This window comes from Ochotona curzoniae, unplaced genomic scaffold (assembly GCF_017591425.1).
Source record: "Ochotona curzoniae isolate NIBS_2020 unplaced genomic scaffold, NIBS_Ocur_1.0 scaffold_4763, whole genome shotgun sequence".
Taxonomy (NCBI): Eukaryota; Metazoa; Chordata; class Mammalia; order Lagomorpha; family Ochotonidae; genus Ochotona; species Ochotona curzoniae.
This window is the reverse complement of record NW_024467123.1, coordinates 9,205,112-9,226,277: the sequence shown is the minus strand read 5'-3', so window position 1 is coordinate 9,226,277 and position 21,166 is coordinate 9,205,112. Positions and strand designations below refer to the sequence as shown.

Sequence of the window (21,166 nt, the reverse complement as noted above, 5' to 3'; positions counted from 1 at the left end):
AGGTCAACAACAGAATTAAAGATTAAAAATTTACAATGCTATGAAGTTAAAAAAAAAAACAACTACTGAATGACTAATGTGTCACTGAAATGAAAAACAAAATCAAAAACCTTCTTGGAGAAAATGATGCTACTCTACGATTTATGAGTCAGTGAAGAATTTAATAAGAGAAAAGAAATTATTTTGAAGAAATAAAAATAAAAACAAAAATATCAAAACCCATGAGTTGAAGCAAAAAAGGGCTGTTGATCTATTCTGCATGACGGTTGCCTTATATCAGAGAGAACATACGGGGTACTTCAATGAGCATAATGGTCTCTAGTTGGGACCATTTGGTTGCAGATAATAGAATTTCATTATTTTTAACGCTTGAGTAGTATTCCATGCAGTGGTGTACCACAGTTTCTTTATCTACTCGTCTTTTGACAGGCATCTGGGTTGTTTCCATGTCTTTGCTATTGTAGATTGTGCTGCTGTAAATATAAGATTACAGATCCCTTTCCAATATGCAGATCTCATTTCCTTTGGATACATTCCCAGCAGGGGGACAGCTGGGTCATATGGAAGGTTTATTTTCAGTTCTCTTAGCACTCCACATACTGACTTCTATAGTGGTTGTACTAGCCTACACTCCCACCAACAGTGGAGGATAGCTTTCTTCCCACATCCACACCAGCAGATGCTGTTAGCAGAGTTCTGAATATAGGTCACAGTATTACTTCTTTTTTTTTTTTTTTCCACAGTATCACTTCTTAAGGCCCAGCTCAAACTTCTTTCAGATGAACTTTCAAGTGAAACAGTAATGCAAGCACAAGATTAAAGGAAAAAACTGAGATTTAAATTTGGATTGATTAAAAACATGCAGTTTGGATCTGTTTCATGAATTACAAAAGTTAAATGGAATAGACTACTGATTGTTGAACCCCAATTTACAAGACTTTACATTGCTGAAGAATAAAATAAAATGTGCTTGGTTTTCAATAACTCCGTGTTCAGTGATTTGGTCTCCAGCTGATGTGGCACACAGCCTGGCAGATTCTGTAGTTTATTCTGGTTCCTGCATTTGTGGCTTTTGGCACTTGGATTCAGCTGACACTGGCCATACTATTTGAGCAGCAGCTTAAATCTCTAGAATAGCTGAACAGTAGGGACTAGGAAACAGTAGGTAATTTCACTGTTGAGCACCCAGATAAATTTGTTTTTAAGAAATTAAACTTAACCTATTCAATGTTAAGTTTGTTGGGGTTAGAATTTAATGAACAGGGGGAACTCTTTCCTGTTTCAGGATTATTTCAAATTCAGCTCTAATTCATAGGAAACTGCTTTTCTCAGAATGTAGAAAGTTGGATATTCAGCACCCTAGAAGGCTTCAGTGCCCCCGTCCCATGAGTAGAGCTCCCCCAAACAGCAATGATGACTTCCTTTCTGGTTATTTCTTCTTTTTCTGTTGTTATCATTATGGAGGCACATTTAAAAAAAAAAAAGTCTACAACTTGAATTTTCCTAGAAACTAATCAGTGGAAGGCTTTCTAGTATCTTCTCACAAATAAAGTTTTGACTCTCAAGGATACACAGCCGATGAGAACCAAAAGACAAAATCTTGATGACTGATGAATGTGGTAAAATACTGTTGAAACATATCTGCTTTCAAATAAACCATAATCCTCTATTCTGACAGAAAGAGCAATGATGATAATAATGAGGCATAAAAAAATAGCACCTCACAGAGGGAAGATGGGCTGAATCCCAGAGTGGAATACTTCTAGCTCATGTTCAAAAATTGTGAGCTCTCTGGAGCCCCTGCATAATCTATCTTTCATGCTCCCCACTGTCTCTACCTGGTGGGCTTTTCATGGAGTCTTGCTTCTCTGTGTAAGTAGCCTGTAGCTCAAAGCCCTTGGCCTGTATGAGGCTGGGAATCTGCTTTACAGCCCTACCAATGTGACAAACTCAACAATAAGGGCAAGAATGTCATTTCTCCATGGAAAAGCCCAAAATGTCAGTTCTCTTTCCTTGTTCAGTCTTCCCAAGATGGCACATATAACAATGAACTCCACGCCCTGGGCCCTGAGTCGGTGATTGCAAGGAGTTCATGTTCTTGTAATTCCCCAGCAAGGTGGTTAACCCTACCTTAATGACTTCATCTGGTATAGCTTCTTGTTTGTACTGAGTTCCGTACCACTCTTCGGTGCGATCAGTTTTTCCTTCAAAAGATTTGGACACTATTGCAACCCTACAGACGGATGGAAAAAGCAAACAAAAGAAATTGACCCACCAAAATCTAAGAAATATTCAAGAATGTGGTGAGCTAGCAAACCCTGGCAGGCTCAGCCCAGGCAGGCAATATTATGTTCAGTGCCTATTGTCCTTTGGTTCTAGTCCATGATGCTGAGAGCGAAAAAGTGCTTATAGAGACTCTGCCAGGTATACTACTGACTAATTTACAAAAACTGTCAGGAAAACCACTGAACAAGATTGGGTGAAAGGAGCCCTTTAAAAATGTATTCCTCTCAGGAAAAATTCAGGACGAAATTAACAGAAAAAGCTAACAAAATCTGTTGGTTCATCAGCAAAAAACTCACAAGCAAATTAAATGGAATTTTATTATTACTTGTTGAATTTGGCTGTTCTTTCCTGCCAGCCACTGACAACAAACATTTATATTGGCCTTCTTCCTGCTCAAGGGGGAAGGTGATAAGACCATAAAATGCCTAACTTGTGGTTTATACATGTTTTCTTTGATGGGACAGCAGAAACAGCCTAGAAGTCATGTGGAAAGAAAAAACATTCAAGGGCAAAAGGTAGAGGCAAAACGATATCAAAAGAAAGTGAATAAAAGATTACAAGAGTAGATCAAAAGAATATATCTGCAACTCTACGTTGCTGGAACATCAGTTCAACATAGGTAATTGGAACAACACAGATAATTGCTGCCTTTTAATTAGCTGGTTCGAATCATGACACTCCCACCAGCAGACTTAACCTCGGCCTAGGCACAATCCTATTTTGAATCTTGTGGGTCAAGGAATTTCAGCCAATTAGCTTGCATGATTTGGTTCAGTTAGTCCTGGTTCTGGTTTTCCCTTATGTCCCAATTCAAATAACCAGGCTCACATCTGTTCTCGCTTGTTCTCCTCACCCAGCCCCACCCCAAAGACTTGGCTCCAGCCTCTGAAAACACGCCTCACAGCTGGAACCATAATACTAGAAATCACTTTCCCTTTGCCAAATAACAATTCGTTTTCAGAATTTGAAACACCTACCCCTTATTGGATCTCTACAACTTTCATAATATCTAGACTGTCTTCTATTACTCATTCTAGCTAAGATTCTCTACCTGGCTGACTCAAATTGGTCTTATCACCTACTCTGCAGTACACATTCCAATCAACCCAACTCCCTCATCTGCCAATATGACTAATCTGGCTCCAAATATTCTTGGTCTGACCTAACACTGGTTGCCAATGGTTTTAGAAAACATGTGAAATAAGAAATATATTCCATAGGAACACAGAGAGGAGTCAGTGTTTAGCAAATGAATGTTTCATTATGATGTTCAGAAGGAAGTCACGTGAGTTGGTAATTTGAGAATGCCTTTAGGGAGGGGCCTGTACAAAGTGTGCAGAATTCACATGGCCACATGAAGTCTGAGTGTTACTTAAGGGAATTCAATATATGATGGAGCCCCAAATACATGATTTGGCCCCCAGAAACTGCTTCTATTCCTGTTACTTCTTAGAGGGTTAATTAGTTAGGAGATCTGTAAAAAGTATACTAGAAGAACCCAGTAGAGGGGCGAGATTCCGTGGAATGCTTGATTTTGAAATCACTCATCACACACATGACTCTGGTTCCCTTGGAAGACAGCCCAGAGAACAAAATAATGAGACAGGGACTGAAAACAACTGGTGAAACCTAAAACATACATTTGGCAGTAGATTTGTGCTCTGAAACAAGAAAACTAAAAAATCAATTCTGAGACAACAAAAATGTTCAGATAAGCCAGGTGCTCTGGAAGATGACTAAACTCTCACGGCACAAGAGGCAGCAAGCACTGGAGGATGTCCAACAGACTCAGATTTTACAAAATGGAACACAGATTGTCAGGTATAACCTTTAGGAATTTAGGGCCCGGCGGCATGGCCTAGTGGCTAAAGTCCTCGCCTTGAACACACCGGGATCCCATATAAGTGCCGGTTCTAATCCTAGCAGCTCCACTTCCCATCCAGATCCTGTTTGTGGCCTGGGAAAGCCATCAAGGATGGCCCAAAGCCTTGGGACCCTGCACCCACGTGGGAGACCTGGAAGAAGCCCCTGGCTTCAGATCGGCGCAGCATTGGCTGGCGGTCACTTGGGGAGTGAATCACTAGATGGAAGATCTTCCTCTCTGTCTCTCCTTCTCTCTATATATCTGACTTTGTAATGAAAATAAAATAAATCTTTTAAAAAATTTAAAAATATCTGTAGGAACTTAGTTATATTTGCCAAAGTAAGGTCTACAGGGGATATTGGAAATGGTGTTATTAGGAAGTAAACCTGAAGTATATACAGTTTCTCAAACTAGGCACACACCAAATAGCAGACTAGCAAAAGAAGCCTTTGCCAACTAAAAGTTCCCATATCATGAAGAAATTCACAAATGATACACACAATGGAAAGGAGCTTATTTAAAAAAACACATGAATGAAGGGAAACGAAGTAACAGTAGAGACATAGTACACGCACAGCAAACCATATAGAAATCTATGAATCAAAATGGGACAGGCATTAGTCCTAATGCTTAAGATACTGGTTAAAACATTCATTCCCCACGTCAGAGTGCCTGGCTTTGAGTCCTGGCTCCAGAGTCCAGCATGCTGATGAGGGGAAGCCTGGGAGGCAGCAGACGAATGATGGCTAAAGTTGTAGGAGGCCCTTGCCATCCAAAAGTGAGATTCGACTTGAGTTTCTAGGACCCAGCTTTAGCCTGACCCATTCCTAGTATGCATTTGAGGTATGGGCCCAAGAATGGGACCTCTCTGTGCTCCTGATTCAATAACAACAACAACAAGAAGGAAGTCCAAGAAAGAACTGAATTAGGAGGAAAAGGCAAGTTACAGTCAGCAAAGTATGTGACACATAGCTGTAGTACGTTGGCTTAATTGCTGACAGTTGAGAAGAACTGTCTGTATAGCCACTATATTATTTACAGTCTCTACTGAAAACCTTATTAAAAAGTTGTCTTGGGGCCCAGCACGGTGGCGCAGTGGTTAAGGTCCTCGCCTTGCACGCCTGGGATCCCATATGGGCGCTGGTTCTAGACCCGGCAGCCCCGCTTCCCTTCCAGCTCCCTGCTTGTGGCCCGGGAAAGCAGTCGAGGACGGCCCAAGGCTTTGGGACCCTGCACCCGCGTGGGAGACCCAGAAGAGGCTCCTGGCTTCAGATCGGCATAGCATCGGCCGTTGCGCTCACTTGGGGAGTGAATCATCGGACGGAAGATCTTCCTCTCTGTCTCTCCTCTCTATATATCTGCCTTTCCAATAATAAAAATAAATCTTAAAAAAAAAAGTTGTCTTGGCCCTGGCGCAGTAGTCTAGTGGCAAAAGTCCTCGCCTTGCACAGGCTGGGATCCCAAATGGGTGCTAGTTTGTGTCCTGGATACTCCACTTCCCTTCCAGCTCCCTGTCTGCGGCCTGGGAAAGCAGTTGAAAATGACCCACAGCCTTGGGACCCTGCACACGTGGGAGAGACCCAGAGGAAGCTCCTGGCTCCTGGCTTCAGATCAGCGCAGCATCGGCCATTGTGGCTACTTGGGGGAGTGAACCAACGGACGGAAAACCTTTCTCTCTATATCTCCTTCTCTCTGTACATCTGTCTTTTCAATAAGAATAAATCTTTACAAAAAAAAAGTGTTGAGGACAGGAATTTCTGAAACACAACAGGGTGCAGATGGAGGTATGCTACCAAAGCGATCCTGAGAAAACGACCTTATCCTCTGCATACTGAAGCTTACAACAGTGAGAACAGGAAACAGTAAGCTAGAATGAATGCTACAGCCTGTGAGTCCAACTGCTAATGTGGAACCTGGGACACAGTGGTGACAGTTGAAGAAATTAAGTCCCTGCCACCAATCTGTGAGACCTGGGTTGAATTCCTGGCTCCCAGCTTTGGCCTTTGTCCTCCTGCTCCGCCACTGAAAGGACTTCAGGAATAAATCAGCAGATGGCAGCATACTCTCTTCTCTCAAAACTTAAAAAAAAAAAAAATATATATATATATATATATATATATAGGGGGGAAATGTTGAAAATCATTTTAATGGGCTTTTTTTCTTTTTTAAGATTTATCTTTTTATTACACTTAGAGAGTATGGCAGAGAGATCTTCCTCTATCAGTTTACTCCCCAGATGGCCACAATGGCGAGGAGGTAGGCTTGGTCTAGGTCTTTCACATGGATAGCAGGGAGCTGGATCAAGAAGGGGAAAATCTGGGACCTGAGCCGGCATCCATATGAAATACCGTCATCGCAGGGACCTGACTTTATCTACTATACCACAATGCTGGCCCCTAAAATGGGTTTTCTTTCTTTCTTAAATATTTATTTATTTTCTTTTTTTTTTTTTAAGATTTATTTATTTTTATTACAAAGTCAGATATACAGAGAGGAGGAGAGACAGAGAGGAAGATCTTCCATCCAATGATTCACTCCCCAGGTGACAGCAATGGCCGGTGCTGCGCCGATCTGAAGCTGGGAGCCAGGAACCTCTTCCAGGTCTCCCACGCGGGTGCAGGGTTCCAAAGCTTTGGGCTGTCCTTGACTGCTTTCCCAGGCCACAGGCAGGAAAGTGGATGGGAAGTGGAGCTGCTGGGATTAGAACCAGCGCCCATATGGGATTCTGGTGTGTTCAAGGCGAGGACTTTAGCCACTAGGCCATGCCACCGGGCCCTATTTATTTACTTTTAAAAGTCAGAATTACAGAGAGAGGAAGAAAGAGAGATTTTCCATCAACTGGTTCACTCCTCACATTGTAGCAATAACCAGCATAGGCTGCACTGAAGTCAGCAGTTAGTTGCAGGTGGCAGAGACCTAAGCACATGGGTCATCAGCTTCTGCTTTTCATAGGTCATTACTAGGGAGCTCGGTGGAAGTGGAGCAGCTAGGACACAAACTGGTACCCATATGGAGTGCCAGAATTGTAGGGAGCAGCTTTCCTGTTACCAACACTGGCTCCTAAAATTTTTTTTTAATATTTATTTATTTTTATTGGAAAGGCAGAAATACAGTGAAGGAGAGACAGAAAGATGTTCCATCTGCTGGTTCATTACCCAAATGGCCACAATGGCTAGAACTGAGTCTATTTGAAGGCAGGAGCCAGGAGCTTTTTCTGGGTCTCTCACATGGGTGCAGGGTTAAAAGGTTTTGGGCCAGCCTTTACTACTTTCCCAGGCCATGAGCAGGGAGCTGAGCTGGATGGGAAAGGGAACAGCTGAGACCATGAACTGGCACCCACACGAGATCCCAATGCTTGAAGGGGGAAGATTAGCCAATTGAACCATTGCACCAGGTCTAATGGGTTTCTTAATATAAGATGAAATCAAGAAAGAGTCGACTAAAAGCTTAGAAAATTCAATCAACTTTTATTGGGCCCTTACCAGCTCTAATTCTGCGGAAGACAAAACCCAGTTCCATCCTATAAGGAACATGACCCAGAATTAATGTGATAAACTGATCTCATAATATGAAAAGACAGAACTAGTCCTCTCTTACGTATCCCATCTTAAAAAAAAAAACCATGCATCACCAAAATGCAGAGGTAGATCAAACACAGCTAAAAAGTTACAACCCATGACAGATAAATAAGCCAAGTGACTGAAATACTCAAGCGCAGGTCAGTCACATTCTTTGCTGCTTAGGTAACTAACAAATCCTAGCAGAACTGCTGTCCATCATCCTTTAGAAATTGTGAGGACATGAAGAGGAAGAAGACTGCAGCCAGGCAGATGGCTCTAATTGTCAAAAAGGGAAAAAAGTACAATCTGAACACCATTAATTCGCAGATGAGGTAGCAAAATACTACAGAGGAGTAAACATTTAAATAAGAACAGTCATCTCGAAGATATCCACGACTTTACTCAGAATAACTTCTCCACAATGTGTGAAATTGTTTATGACCTAAACAGGACCTGTGGCAAAGATTCTACTGCTGCATTTGCGGGTTTAAGATGGTAAAATGGGAACCAAATGCTTGGACTGAGGAAAGACGACCTGATGTAGTCAGAATAGGAATACTGTGAACAGGTGGATGAAGTACCTTTCAATGAATTTTCTAACAATTAGAGCTGGCACGAATGGAACTGGCTATCCTGGTATTTACTAATGAGCTCCCTATCCTGGCAAGAATTTAAGCTTAGGCTAGTAGCTACTTTGTTCGGATACTACACAAGAAGTATACCTACTATAGGTTGGATTAAATGATTTCTAATGTTCCTTTCACTCTGAGAATTTCCCTATTTGGATGCAGTACATTACAGAGGTTAACTGGGTTCGTTGCAGTCTCTGTCAGGCCTGGCAGCTGGTAATATCATCCACACTATTCTGTTCTATATTACTGACCTGTGGCACTCTGACTGGTAACAGTCACTGAGAACAATCATAGGCAGGAAAATCCCTCTTTCTTTAAAAGTAAGCTAAGATTTTAAAAAAAAAAAAAAAACTTGAAATTCACTTCTAGAAAGTTGCTGAGTCAAACTCCTGACTCAAAAATAGGAAGTTTAACTATTTTAATAACATTCTTTCTTGGGAAAAATAAAAAGCACATCCTTGGGTGGGCAGTTGGTATACTTGGGTGGGCAGTTGGTTTAGATGTCACCTGAGACACCTCCATCTCAATAGGACTGCCTTGATTTCAGGTCTCGACTCTTTTCCAGCTTCCTGTAAGTGTCCTCCTGAGAGAGACACGGTTGATGGTGCAAGAATTTGGGTCACCATGTGGGTGACCCAGGATGAGTTCCTGGGTGCTGACTTTGGCCTGGCCCACCCAGTATTACAAACATTTTGGGAGTGCAAGAGTAGATGGGAGACTTCTCTCCCTCTCTGCCTTTCAAACAAAAATAAACATTTTCCTGAAAAGTACATTCTATTGTATAATACTTGTTTTCTTTTCTGAGGGACAGAGATACAAAAGAGAAACATAGAAAAAGAGGAGAAGGAGGGAGCAAGGGAGAGACAAAGACTTGGAGTTCTCATTTGCTAGTTCATTTCCCCAAATGCCTTCAATATCTGGGGCCTGGCTGGCACAAATCCTAGAAGCCAGAAAATCTGTCTCCCACAGGGGTAGCAGCAACCTAACTACTTAAACCATCACGTGCTGCCTCTTAGGGTACCTGTTAGCAAGAAGCTAGAACTGGCAGTAGAGACAGGACTTGAACACAACCACTACTAAACTGCTACATGGGATGCAAGCAACTCAACTGGTGTCCTAACGCTAGGACAAATGTCCACCACTGAAATAATGTTGACCAGCATTCGTTTATGCTTGTGTAACTTTTTGAATCTGGCTAAATTATTGTGTATCAGACAGAATAAAGTACTATCCTCATTTTTTAGATTAAGTATGGTTCAGGAAAATGAAATCGTTTAGATTTTTAAAAAAGATTTATTCATGAGGCCGACATGTGGTATAGTGAGTAAAGCCACTGCCTGCAGCACCAGAATACCATATAGGCATCAGTCCATGTCCAGGCTGCTCTGCTTTTAACTCCACTCCCTGCTAATGCACCTAGGAAAGCAATGGAAAATGGCCCAAGTGCTTGGGCCCCACCACTCACGAAGGAGACCCCAAAGAAGTGCCTGGTTCTTTCTCTCTGTCTCCTCTCATCTCTCCGTAACTCTACCTTTGAAATAATAAAAGGTCAGGCCTGGCGCGGTGGCGCAAGTGGTTAAAAGGTCCTCCCCTTGCACGCCCGGGATCCCATATGGGCGCCGGTTCTAATCCCGGCAGCCCCACTTCCCTTCCAGCTCCCTGCCTGTGGCCTGGGAAAGCAGTCGAGGACAGCCCAAGGCTTTGGGACCCTGCACCCATGTGGGAGACCCGGAGGAGGCTCCTGGCTTCGGATCGGCATAGTATCGGCCCGTTGCACTCACTTGGGGAGTGAATCATCGGACGGAAGATCTTCCTCTCTGTCTCTCCTCTCTGTATATCCGCCTTTCCAATGAAAAAATAATAAAAATAAATCTTTAAAAAAAAAAAAAGAAATAATAAAAGGTGATTTTCAAGATGTTTGTTTATTTGAGAAATAAGGTTACACAGAGAGGCAAAGAGATATTTTCTATCTGCCGGTCCACTTCCCAAATGACTGCAAAAGCCAGTGCTAAGCAAAGCAAAAGCCAGGAGTTTGGAATCCCAAGGTCTCCCACATCCCTGCAGGAGCCCAGGAACTTGGGCCACGTTCTGCTGCTTTTCCAGGCATGTTGGCAGGATGAATCAGAAGTAGAGCAGCTGCAACTGCTGCAGGCTGCAGCTTATGTGGTGACAGAATGCCAGCCCTGAAAATCAATGTTCTTGATATTACATAAAGTCAACTTTTCACAAATCTCCCATAGGATTGTTAATTCACCCAATGCTGCTGACTGAGAGTCTAAAAAAAGTAGAGTCAGACCTTGGTTTGAATCATCAGAGCTTTTCTCATGTTGAGTTTAGAAAATATACGGGCTGGGGCTGGCGGCGTGGCCTAGTGGCTAAAGTCCTCACCTTAAACTTGCCAGGATCCCATATGGGCGCCGGTTCTAATCCCGGCAGCTCCACTTCCCATCCAGCTCCCTGCTTGTGGCCTGGGAAAGCAGTCGAGGATGGCCCAATGCTTTGGGATCCTGCACCCGTGTATGAAACATGGAAGAAGTTCCTGGATCCTGGCTTTGGATAGGCACAGCACCAGCTCTCACCTGGGGAGTGAATCATTGGACAGAAGATCTTCCTCTCTATCTCTCCTCCTCTCAGTATATCTGACTTTGTAATGAAAATAAAATAAATCTTTGGGGTGGGTCTCAGGACGGGGCGTCTCATGCCTGGATCCTGGACGGCCACCATGGGCACATGGTGAGCCGTGCCCGGGCCTGCTGGGTTCCAGAGGCTGCTTCCTTTGGGGTGAGTAGACCGAGGGGGGGGGGCCTCTGGGACTGGGCAGGTCTGGCACCCAGCCGCCCTCATTGGGCAGTGAAGGGGATTTGGGAGGGGCACGACCTTGGGCCTGGGAATTTAAACCTCCAGCAGCCTCCCAGCAGCTGGTGGGTCTCAGGACGGGGCGTCTCATGCCTGGATCCTGGACGGCCACCATGGGCACATGGTGAGCCGTGCCCGGGCCTGCTGGGTTCCAGAGGCTGCTTCCTTTGGGGTGAGTAGACCGAGGGGGGTGGCCACCGGGACTGGGCAGGTCCGGCACCCAGCCGCCGCCCTCATTGGGCAGTGAAGGGGATTTGGGAGGGGCGCGACCTTGGGCCTGGGAATTTAAACCTCCAGCAGCCTCCCAGCAGCTGGTGGGTCTCAGGACGGGGCGTCTCATGCCTGGATCCTGGACGGCCACCATGGGCACATGGTGAGCCGTGCCCGGGCCTGCTGGGTTCCAGAGGCTGCTTCCTTTGGGGTGAGTAGACCGAGGGGGGGGGGCCTCTGGGACTGGGCAGGTCTGGCACCCAGCCGCCCTCATTGGGCAGTGAAGGGGATTTGGGAGGGGCACGACCTTGGGCCTGGGAATTTAAACCTCCAGCAGCCTCCCAGCAGCTGGTGGGTCTCAGGACGGGGCGTCTCATGCCTGGATCCTGGACGGCCACCATGGGCACATGGTGAGCCGTGCCCGGGCCTGCTGGGTTCCAGAGGCTGCTTCCTTTGGGGTGAGTAGACCGAGGGGGGTGGCCACCGGGACTGGGCAGGTCCGGCACCCAGCCGCCGCCCTCATTGGGCAGTGAAGGGGATTTGGGAGGGGCGCGACCTTGGGCCTGGGAATTTAAACCTCCAGCAGCCTCCCAGCAGCTGGTGGGTCTCAGGACGGGGCGTCTCATGCCTGGATCCTGGACGGCCACCATGGGCACATGGTGAGCCGTGCCCGGGCCTGCTGGGTTCCAGAGGCCGCTTCCTTTGGGGTGAGTAGACCGAGGGGGGGCACCTCTGGGACTGGGCAGGTCCGGCACCCAGCCGCCGCCCTCATTGGGCAGTGAAGGGGATTTGGGAGGGGCGCGACCTTGGGCCTGGGAATTTAAACCTCCAGCAGCCTCCCGGCAGATGGTGGGTCTCAGGACGGGGCGTCTCATGCCTGGATCTTGGACGGCCGCCATGGGCACATGGTGAGCCGTGCCCGGGCGGCCAGTGCGCCATTGGTGCCAGGCTCCACCTGCTGGCCGCCCGGCCGGGGAGCTCTGTCGATTTGGTTCTTTGAGTCGCTGCTTAATTAGCTCCAGGTTGAACCCATAGTGCTTCTTGGACCTGAAACAGGCAGTAACTCTTCCTTAGCAAAACTTGTAAACACTAATAATGCTGAGCACCAAATACCAGTCCATGCAGAAGCCAGGGCTTGGGGCTTGTCCTGCAAAAGTAGCTCCAACAGCTGGCCAGTGTGTCAACTGGTAATGGAACAGGGAAGATTAGGCACGACTGAGCAATCCTTAGCCCACAAGTAACACTAGAAACCAAGAGGGAGCAGAGGTCATGCCGAGCTAGGCTCTTGTACCTGCTGGTCTGTGGGAGCCAGGGACGCTAAGCCACAGTGTCTAAGGCAGAGTTCGGGACAGGGGAGGGGCTGTGCCAAGCTGAGTCAGAGCATCCATTGATGGGCATGTGATCTATGGCTGGGAACAGACCCGGTTGGGGAGCAAAGGGGACAACCCTAGCTGGGCTGAGGTTCCCACCAAGAGGCGCGTGGCCTGGAAGGGGAGCTGCGTTCTGATGTGGAAACAGTTGTAGTCTCCCTTGGCACAAGTGTGGACTGGGAATAGATGCACCAAACTGGGCTGGACCCCGACTCCCCCTGGTGTTCTGGAGGACCAGGGCAGATGTGGGATGGACTAGGCAGGGTCTCAAACCCCTACTGAGCCATGTGTGAGCCATACGTGGGTATGGACAAACCATGGCTGGGCTGGAACATCCAACAGCAAGAACCAGATTGGGTGGAAGGCCAGTCAGGAAAAGCCACAGTTCTTGCTATGACAGGAGGTGGACTGAGTAGGGTTGGCTCATGGACCCACTGGTAAGTGTGAAACCTGGCATTGGGAGAGGTTCTGATGGAGGAGCCTGGGCAACTCCTCTGGCAGGACACAGACCCGGCAGGTAAACACAAGAAACATGATGGGAAACAGCCCAGAAAAGGCCATGGAAAGCTACCCACTGGCATACAATTGGCAGACGTGGGGGCAAGACCAGGCTGATTCTGTCCACATCATCCACTGGCAAATCCAAGCACCAGTGTGGGTCGGCCCAGGGTCGGTCTCAACAAAGACTAGTGCACATTATGGAATGCCGAGGTGAGGTTGCCTGTACCAGAAGGGACCGCAGCGCCCAACCAGCCTGAGAACAAGAAAGGAAATGGGCAGAGCTGGCAGGGGAATGAGGGAGGGTTCCTTTGCAGGACAGCTACTTCCGCAGGAGAGCATGGGCTGGGATGGGGGCAGACCAGACAGGGCAGAGCTACCACACCTGTGCGCCTCATGTGGACTAGATCAGGGAAAAGCCGGGCTCGGCGGATTATTCCTACTGGTGCAGACAAAATTAAAGTGGGCGAGGGTTGTTTGGGCTTAGACGCAGCATCGACTGGAATCTGGGAGTGGGAGAGGCCTGGGAGGGTAATAGTGGGCTCATCCCTCTTGGGTTAACACTCCCACAGGAGGACATAAAACTAAGACAGCTGCTGGGGTGGAATGGGGTGTGGGACAGACTGGATTACTGCTACACTTACTGGCAAACCAGGGTAGGGGGTGGGCCTGGTGGGGGTTATTGTGGGTCGCTCCAACCTAGGCTGCAGCTCCCACTGGTTTATGTGAGGGCCAAGTATGTGCTGGGCAGAACCAGGCTGGACTGCAACACCCATTGGTTCCAGTGGAAGTCGGGAGTGAAAACAGAACCAACCCAGCAATTGCAACCACCAGCTGATTGGAGTGATGGACGGTGCCAGGCCCTGTACTTGTTAGATCTTCCTAATCTAAATGCTGGACTCAGAACCCTAACGAAGAAAAGAGAGAAGACAGAACAGGTCAACCAACCATCTCAGCTATGATGGACTATGTCAATCAGTGGATTTTTCAAAGATCTCATAGTGTTTGGAGTGGCAAGATTGACAGCGATTCATAACTGTGGCAATATCAAAACCACTTGAGAACCTCAGAGTATGCCCTACATCCGGGACCTGGGGAGGGTGGGAAATTGGGTGGGCTTCTCCTTTTAATACCCCCCTTTAAATATGAAGCTAACAATATGGAAAACATACTAGTATTATCCACTTTCCTGTAGCCCTTGAACCTTCTTACCCTGATTAACTATGTAAAGAATGTCAAAATAAAATTTATTAATAATAAAAAATAAGAAGAAATTAAAAAAAAAAAAGAAATAAACCTTATTCCAGATTTTCAAGGAACTTAAAAAAAAAAGAAAAGAAAATAAATCTTTGAAAAAAAAAAGAAAACATATGGGCTGAAATTGTGGTGCAATGAAGCAACCTTCCAATTTCTTGTCTACACACAGTTTAGTCAGAGAATTCTGAGACTGTAATACTCCCACCTAAAATCAAAGGGATATCCCTCTTGTGCTTAAAAGACCAAAGTAATATGCAGATGCCTTTGATGCATCAAAGATCTGATTGACATGATTTATCATATTTTATTCATAATAAGGCAATTAAGTCTGTTTTTAGTAATTGCCTTCATCTTTAAGAGATACTATGTCATACAGCCAAGAGTGACGTGAGAGTGAGTGAAGAAGAGTAGGTGTAGATGAAAGACTAGCCATATATTGATTGTGGAAGCTTGGTGCTGGTTTATTACATTATTCTTTTCTTTTGCAATCATGCTTACTAAGAAATTGAAAAACTTCAGATTTTCAGATTCTAACCACTACTCAAAACTTAGTACACAATAGTAAAATACGCATGGTGACTCACCGGACATTTTCTGGTCTGAGTTTATCCAGAACCATCTCTATTAAGTCAGGTCTAAATTCTTCCAACAAATATGCAGCCGTGAGTACTTCTTCTAGAGGATAATACTTTTAAAAAAGAAAATGTTAAATAAATAAAAATTCTCAAGGATACTGTATCATATAATGTATTAAGGTAAACAAAAAAGCAACACGTTAAACACATTATTTTACACCCTCCCATTTTTTTATTCCATTGAAAATTTTCCTGGAGACTTAAAATCTTCCCTTTTCTACTGACCTTTTAGGTAGTTTCATGTTGTAGGATTAATTTAAGGCCAAATGTGCTTACATTGTAAAAACCAAAAACACATTTCTTTTGATGTAAAATGTAATATTACTGGTTAAAAATTTAGTACTTGCTAATGAAAAAATTTTGATGGTAAAATGCTGACATCTACAGGATTTTTAAAGTATAAAGTATGTACATTTTATAAAGAATTTCCTCTCATAGGCATAAAATTATAAAGTTTTATCGGATAAATGACTAATATTTTTGGCTAGTTTATAAAAATAATGAAGACACTTTTCAGTAAGAGTAATCTGCAGTATTGAGATTGACTGACAGATTTATTTAATCAACAAAATTTAATCAACTGCTTTGAGCCAGTCACTGCTCCATGTACTATGAAAGCAATGGTACCTAAGACTTGCTAAGTTCTAGTTTTTTTAAAAACCATGTAGTCTAACAGAGTGGTAGACAAGAAACAGATATTGTCATTTAAAATATAGACACTATGAAGAAAACGAAGTAGCCACAGGGGTATTCTTTGATTGCAGGTTAGGAAAGATCTTCCTGAGTGATATCTGAGTGGAAATCTTCTGAAAAGGAAAATTTAGCTACACAAAGATCTGGTGAGAGGTATTCCATGCAGAGGAAATAGAAAATGTAAAGGCTTTAGGACAAAGAAACTTACTTCTTGAAAATTACAGAGGTGTTGGTGTCATGGCACAACACGTTAAGCTTCCAGTTACAACACCATCATCCTATATGGGTCTGCCAGTTCAAGCTCTAGCTACTCTAGCTCCATTCTATTACACCTGGGAAAGTAGCAGGAAATGGCCCAAGTGTTTGGGTCCCTGCCATGCAAGTGGGACACCTGGATGGAGTTATAGGCTCCTGGCTTAGGCCTGGCTCAGCTCTACACAGTATGGAGTAAAGGAATACTGAGGAGTGAACCAGAAGATGGAAGATATCTCTGTCATCCTGCCTTTCAAATAAATTAATTAATATGGAAGAATGGAAGGAAGGAAGAATGGATGGATGGAGAGACAGGTGGATGGACGGCTGCATGGAAAGAAGGAAGGATGGAAGGAAAGAAACAGAGAAGAGAAAAACGAAATAAAATAGAGAGTCAGTTTAGCTGGGATAGACTGGGAATGGGAGAAATAGGTTAGAGAATAGTATAGAATGCGACCAGATAGGTCCAGGCCAGATCATCTGTTTGGCTAAGAAAATGTTTAGACTTTATACCAACTCTGATGAAAAACCACTGAAGAACTGTAAAGAGAAGAGTAAAACAACCAGATTTATTTTTCAAAAGATCACTCTGGCCATAAAATAATCTTTATTAGGGGACAAAATAGAAAATAGTGATCTAAAGTAAGAGACTAAAATGATAATCCACACAAGAAATGATAGCAGCTCCCACTCGGGTGGGAGCAGTGAAGTTAGAGAAAAGTAGATAATCTAAACTTTTCATATAAGGCAGCACCTGACAGATTATGGAAGTGAAAAACACTTTAAGCTAATAACCAAATGCCTATGTAATAAAAATATCACAGGTAATTTTAGGATGATGAAAATTAAGATTTTAAACTTATCTTGGTATCAAAGTGAGCCTGGCTGCTACAAACTAAAAAACTTTATACTACAGCTTCATTTTTTCATCATTTGTACAATACTGAAAGTAGCAGATGCAGGATCACTGAACTACCTCGTACAGCAATTTACAGTGTATAATAACAAACTTACATGCAATATCCCTGCAATCTTAGATGTATAGTCTCGTGGCCTCTCTTTATCTTTAAACCTAAAGGCAACAGCATTCAAGTCCTAGAACACAAAGTTAACCCAATTACACATGTGTTCATCATATAGAGATACTTTTTTCATAGCATTAGATTCGAACTATGAACTTTCTACTCTACGTTTAACTCTATCATGTTTTCTGGAAAAATGGTTTTGCTTGATCTACCCATGTATAAGACAAGAAATAAAACCAGATGTGTTTAAGATTCAACCCATCAATCCAGACCTAAAACCAAAACAAAACAGATAAATAATTTTGAATGAGAGCAATAAATATGGAAAATTATTTTGTAACCTACTTTGTTAAAACTATTAGTCAAAGATTCAGACAACTGCGTGGAAGAATTTTGTGAAATCCAACAATTATAAGCTGATGTTTTGGTGATCATTTCAAAGAACTGCAGTCATAATACAAGTTATTGTTATAATTTCCAAAAGCAGAGTTTATTACTGTAAACGATTACTAGTTAGGGGATGTTTCTTATCCTAAAATACATCTCAAAATCTTGATAGACCTTAAATATAAAATATGTATCTTTAAAAATCCTTTCAAAAGCAGGCTTTAAAAATTTGGAAGATAAATACCTTTTATACCAAAAAAAAAAAAAAAGGAAGGGAAAAAAGATAGCCACACTTTTCCACATAAAAAAAACTAATAGGATCAGTTCTAAGAACAAAACCATACATAAAGCAATTCACTGTTTCTCTGAGAGTCTACTACCAGTTTTTCTTATCATCTCAAGATGACACAGCTCATGCAGCTTCAGGCAGGGAGAAAGATAAGCACTGACAAGTATCAGCTCAAGAAACTGCCAGTCTTCTTTTGAGGGATTGAAAAGCAATCTGATTTCTTCCCCTTTCTCTGTTAAAAAAGACTACAAGATGCCTTATCCCTTGATAGTGCCCCACAGAGTGAATCAGACTAGTACATGAATACTAATGTACATTAATGCCTAATACTACTAGGCATTGCAAATTTCTAAGAGTTTAATTAGCAAAGAGGAAAAAAAAGCTTTAAAAATTTAACTCAGCTTTAAATTTAAAATAACGTACGTTTATGTGGTTTTTGAAAAACAGATTCCTTAAGAACAATTTTGGAGAAACAAAAGTACCTTGCACTCTTGGAAAACCCATTCTTGAGGTCCTTCTGCACGTAACTTCTGAATGTATTGAAACATGTGCAAAATTATATCTTCAACATGCACTGGAAAAAAGGGGGCAAACTTAAAAATCATTCAGGTCTTGAATTCTTCAAAGCAGTGAGCTCACTGCTAAGGTTGAGTCACATTAAATAGAGGATGGTCTGTCTTTGAGAATGGACGCCTCACCTCCCTGAGACTGGTGGTATGTGTCCCACACTCTCGACCCTCTGGGCTCAGGGTTATGGGACTGAAGGGTTGCTGGGGCAGTATATAAGCAAATGAAAAAGCTAAGTATACATGAACATAACAGTTATTAAGTGATGGGGTGGGGAGGAATCATCCATGAAGCAAAGGCCAAGTTACACAGGAAAAATACAATGGAGAAGTTGTGTGAGTTGAAAGACTCTACGGAGACTTTTAATTCATAAAATGGATCCAGAGCATTAAGAACTTAAAAGTAAATAAATAAAAGCAAGTTCCTTTTCATTCAAAAGCAAAGAAGGCCAATCAGTAAATCAATACTTACATAATCCTTCCTCAGTCAAGTCCACATTAATGATGAAAAACATAAAACCTCGTGCTCCTTCCTTTTGCCCACCAACAAGAGTATTTACCCAGCCTGCAACACGCAAAGACAATCACCACCATTACACGTGTGCCTTCTTTTGAGACAGAAAGTTTAAAAAAATCCATTCTAAGAGACTAGAATGGATGCTCCTAAGAGATTAGAATGGATCCCTTGTAGAAAAAAAAAAAAAAAAAAGAAGTCAGAAGAAGCAATTTCAGCAAAGGGCAGGGGCAGACCACCATGTGTAAGGAATACGTAAAAGCAAATAGTGCAAATTGGGCAGGGCTTTTAAGCTGTCAACTGTCTAGCTCTTTCACCCTTTCAATAGGATGCATAACAGCAGACAAATTAAATAATATGTTCTAAAATTTCACAGAGATGGCAAAGACTACCGAATGTCAGCTGCTACTTTTTAAAGGTTTTTCTCATTTTAAACACCAAATATCTTTTGAAATATCTAACCTACACTGTTTAATACTAAAAGGTCAAACAAATTGCAGGGAAAAAAAAAATCCCAAACACTAAAACAAAGCATATTAACAACCACCACCTCACTCATCAGTCCCGAATGCAGTTTCCTCTAAAAATGCTTCTTCCATAATAGCTATTTCAGAGAAGATGAGAGGTAGAGTTAAAAAAATGAGATGGGTCGTTTCACTGAGAACCTGTTGCCCAAGAGTCTTACCCTTTGATTTTAGTTCTGATAGTAGACTGCCAGGACCTTCGTGGCCAATGAGATGACCAAGATAATGCCCAGGATTTGATTTGTAGTATTGCTGAAGGTCAGGGATGGGGAATGTTACATAAAGGTTCCTAATATCCTTAATAGGAACTACTTTGTAAAGTTGCTGTGGAGTTAAAAAAAAAAATCACAATTAATCATATATAACTGCTATTGAATAAGACATAAACTACAAAGAATAATGATTTTCATGGAAGAATCCCAAACTTAGGAGTGACTCAACTGCCAGAAAAAAACCACACCAACCACAAAGGGATAAATGATCCCAGCTCTCTCAGGGAAACTGCATTCTAGGTGGAAAGCAGCTGTCCGTGCTCGGTCCATCAGGCTAGTTCTGAACGCATTCCTTCTGGCACTGGCTAACAGCATCAATAGTCTGCCAAAACTACAGCTGCTAAAACTACCGCCCGGCATGTGAAGATCAGAACACGGTCTTCCGTGTGTTACACGTGTACCCAGTGCATGTGAAACCGACGTGAATACCTTAAATAACCCTGAAGACTGCATAAACAATGAAACCCCAACATTTTTCATCTTTTCTAATTAACTAAGCATATATTTTGTCCATAAATTTAAAAGGAAAAAAAAAAAAGCAAGTAACTGCATGCACTTACTTTAAGATGTTCTTCTTGGAAAGGGTGTTCAGGAAATTCTGGCAATGGGACATTTTTGTTTTCTACTTCAGAAAACAACTTTACCACTAAATCAGTCAATTCATCTAAAGATTCTACAAGAAAACAGACATTGGAAATAGAAATTTCAACTAATAGTAACATACAGTAGATAAAATTTCAGACCGAGCAGTTGGCACTGTGGCACAGTGGGATAAGCCACCACCTTTGACATTGGTATCCCATATGGGTGCTGGATAAGAGCCAGAGATTCGGGTACTTGAGTCAACGCCTGCTTCCCCCGCCAGGATGAGCATTAGCAGAAAGCTGGGATCAGGAGCAGAGCCAGGACTTGAACTCAGGAGCTCTGATCAGCATGTGGGTGTCCCAGCCAGCATCATGACTGCCATACTGAAAATCCACCCCAGTGAGTGTGTACACAACTGCTAAAGCAATACTGACATTGTGCCTCATACATAGCTACTTCTTCATTGCTAAAAATGTTGTTTAATATTGTTCACAATATCGATAGCTTCACAAATACTACTTTGCAATAAGTTCTTAATAAATATTAGAAACAGGGACTGACATGGCTTAGAGGATAATGCTGCTTGTTGCAATGCCAACATTCCATATGGGCACAGGTTCAAGTCATGGCAGCTCCACTTCTGATCTAGTTCCCTGCTGGCTACAATAGTCATTTGGGAATGAACCAATAGATATAGGACCTCTCCTTCCCTTGCCTCATCTTAACCTCTGTGTCTCCTTGTGATTTTCAAAATAGGTAAATCTTTTAAAATTATTAGAAATAATAACCAAATAAGCTACATTTAGGAAAATAATTATTTACAATTTACAGAAGGTATGTACAAAGTGTAATAGACTGTAGCACTTTATAAATAGCCTAAGCCCATTATTG

At 43.1% G+C, this 21,166-nt stretch overlaps 1 protein-coding gene across 3 annotated transcripts in view; it reads right to left on the bottom strand.

Moving 5' to 3' along the window:
• The window catches only part of IDE (insulin degrading enzyme), a 108,380-nt gene that overhangs the window by 27,634 nt on the left and 59,580 nt on the right, over positions 1 to 21,166 (bottom strand). For all 3 annotated transcript variants that reach the window (XM_040970318.1, XM_040970319.1, XM_040970320.1), the window contains exons 6-12: positions 20,251 to 20,363; positions 19,580 to 19,742; positions 18,853 to 18,945; positions 18,297 to 18,388; positions 17,128 to 17,208; positions 15,118 to 15,221; positions 2,131 to 2,233 (exon numbers count right to left, since the gene is read on the bottom strand). In XM_040970318.1, coding sequence (XP_040826252.1) covers positions 2,131 to 2,233; positions 15,118 to 15,221; positions 17,128 to 17,208; positions 18,297 to 18,388; positions 18,853 to 18,945; positions 19,580 to 19,742; positions 20,251 to 20,363 — 749 coding nt within the window. The remainder of the gene's footprint in view (positions 1 to 2,130; positions 2,234 to 15,117; positions 15,222 to 17,127; positions 17,209 to 18,296; positions 18,389 to 18,852; positions 18,946 to 19,579; positions 19,743 to 20,250; positions 20,364 to 21,166) is intronic.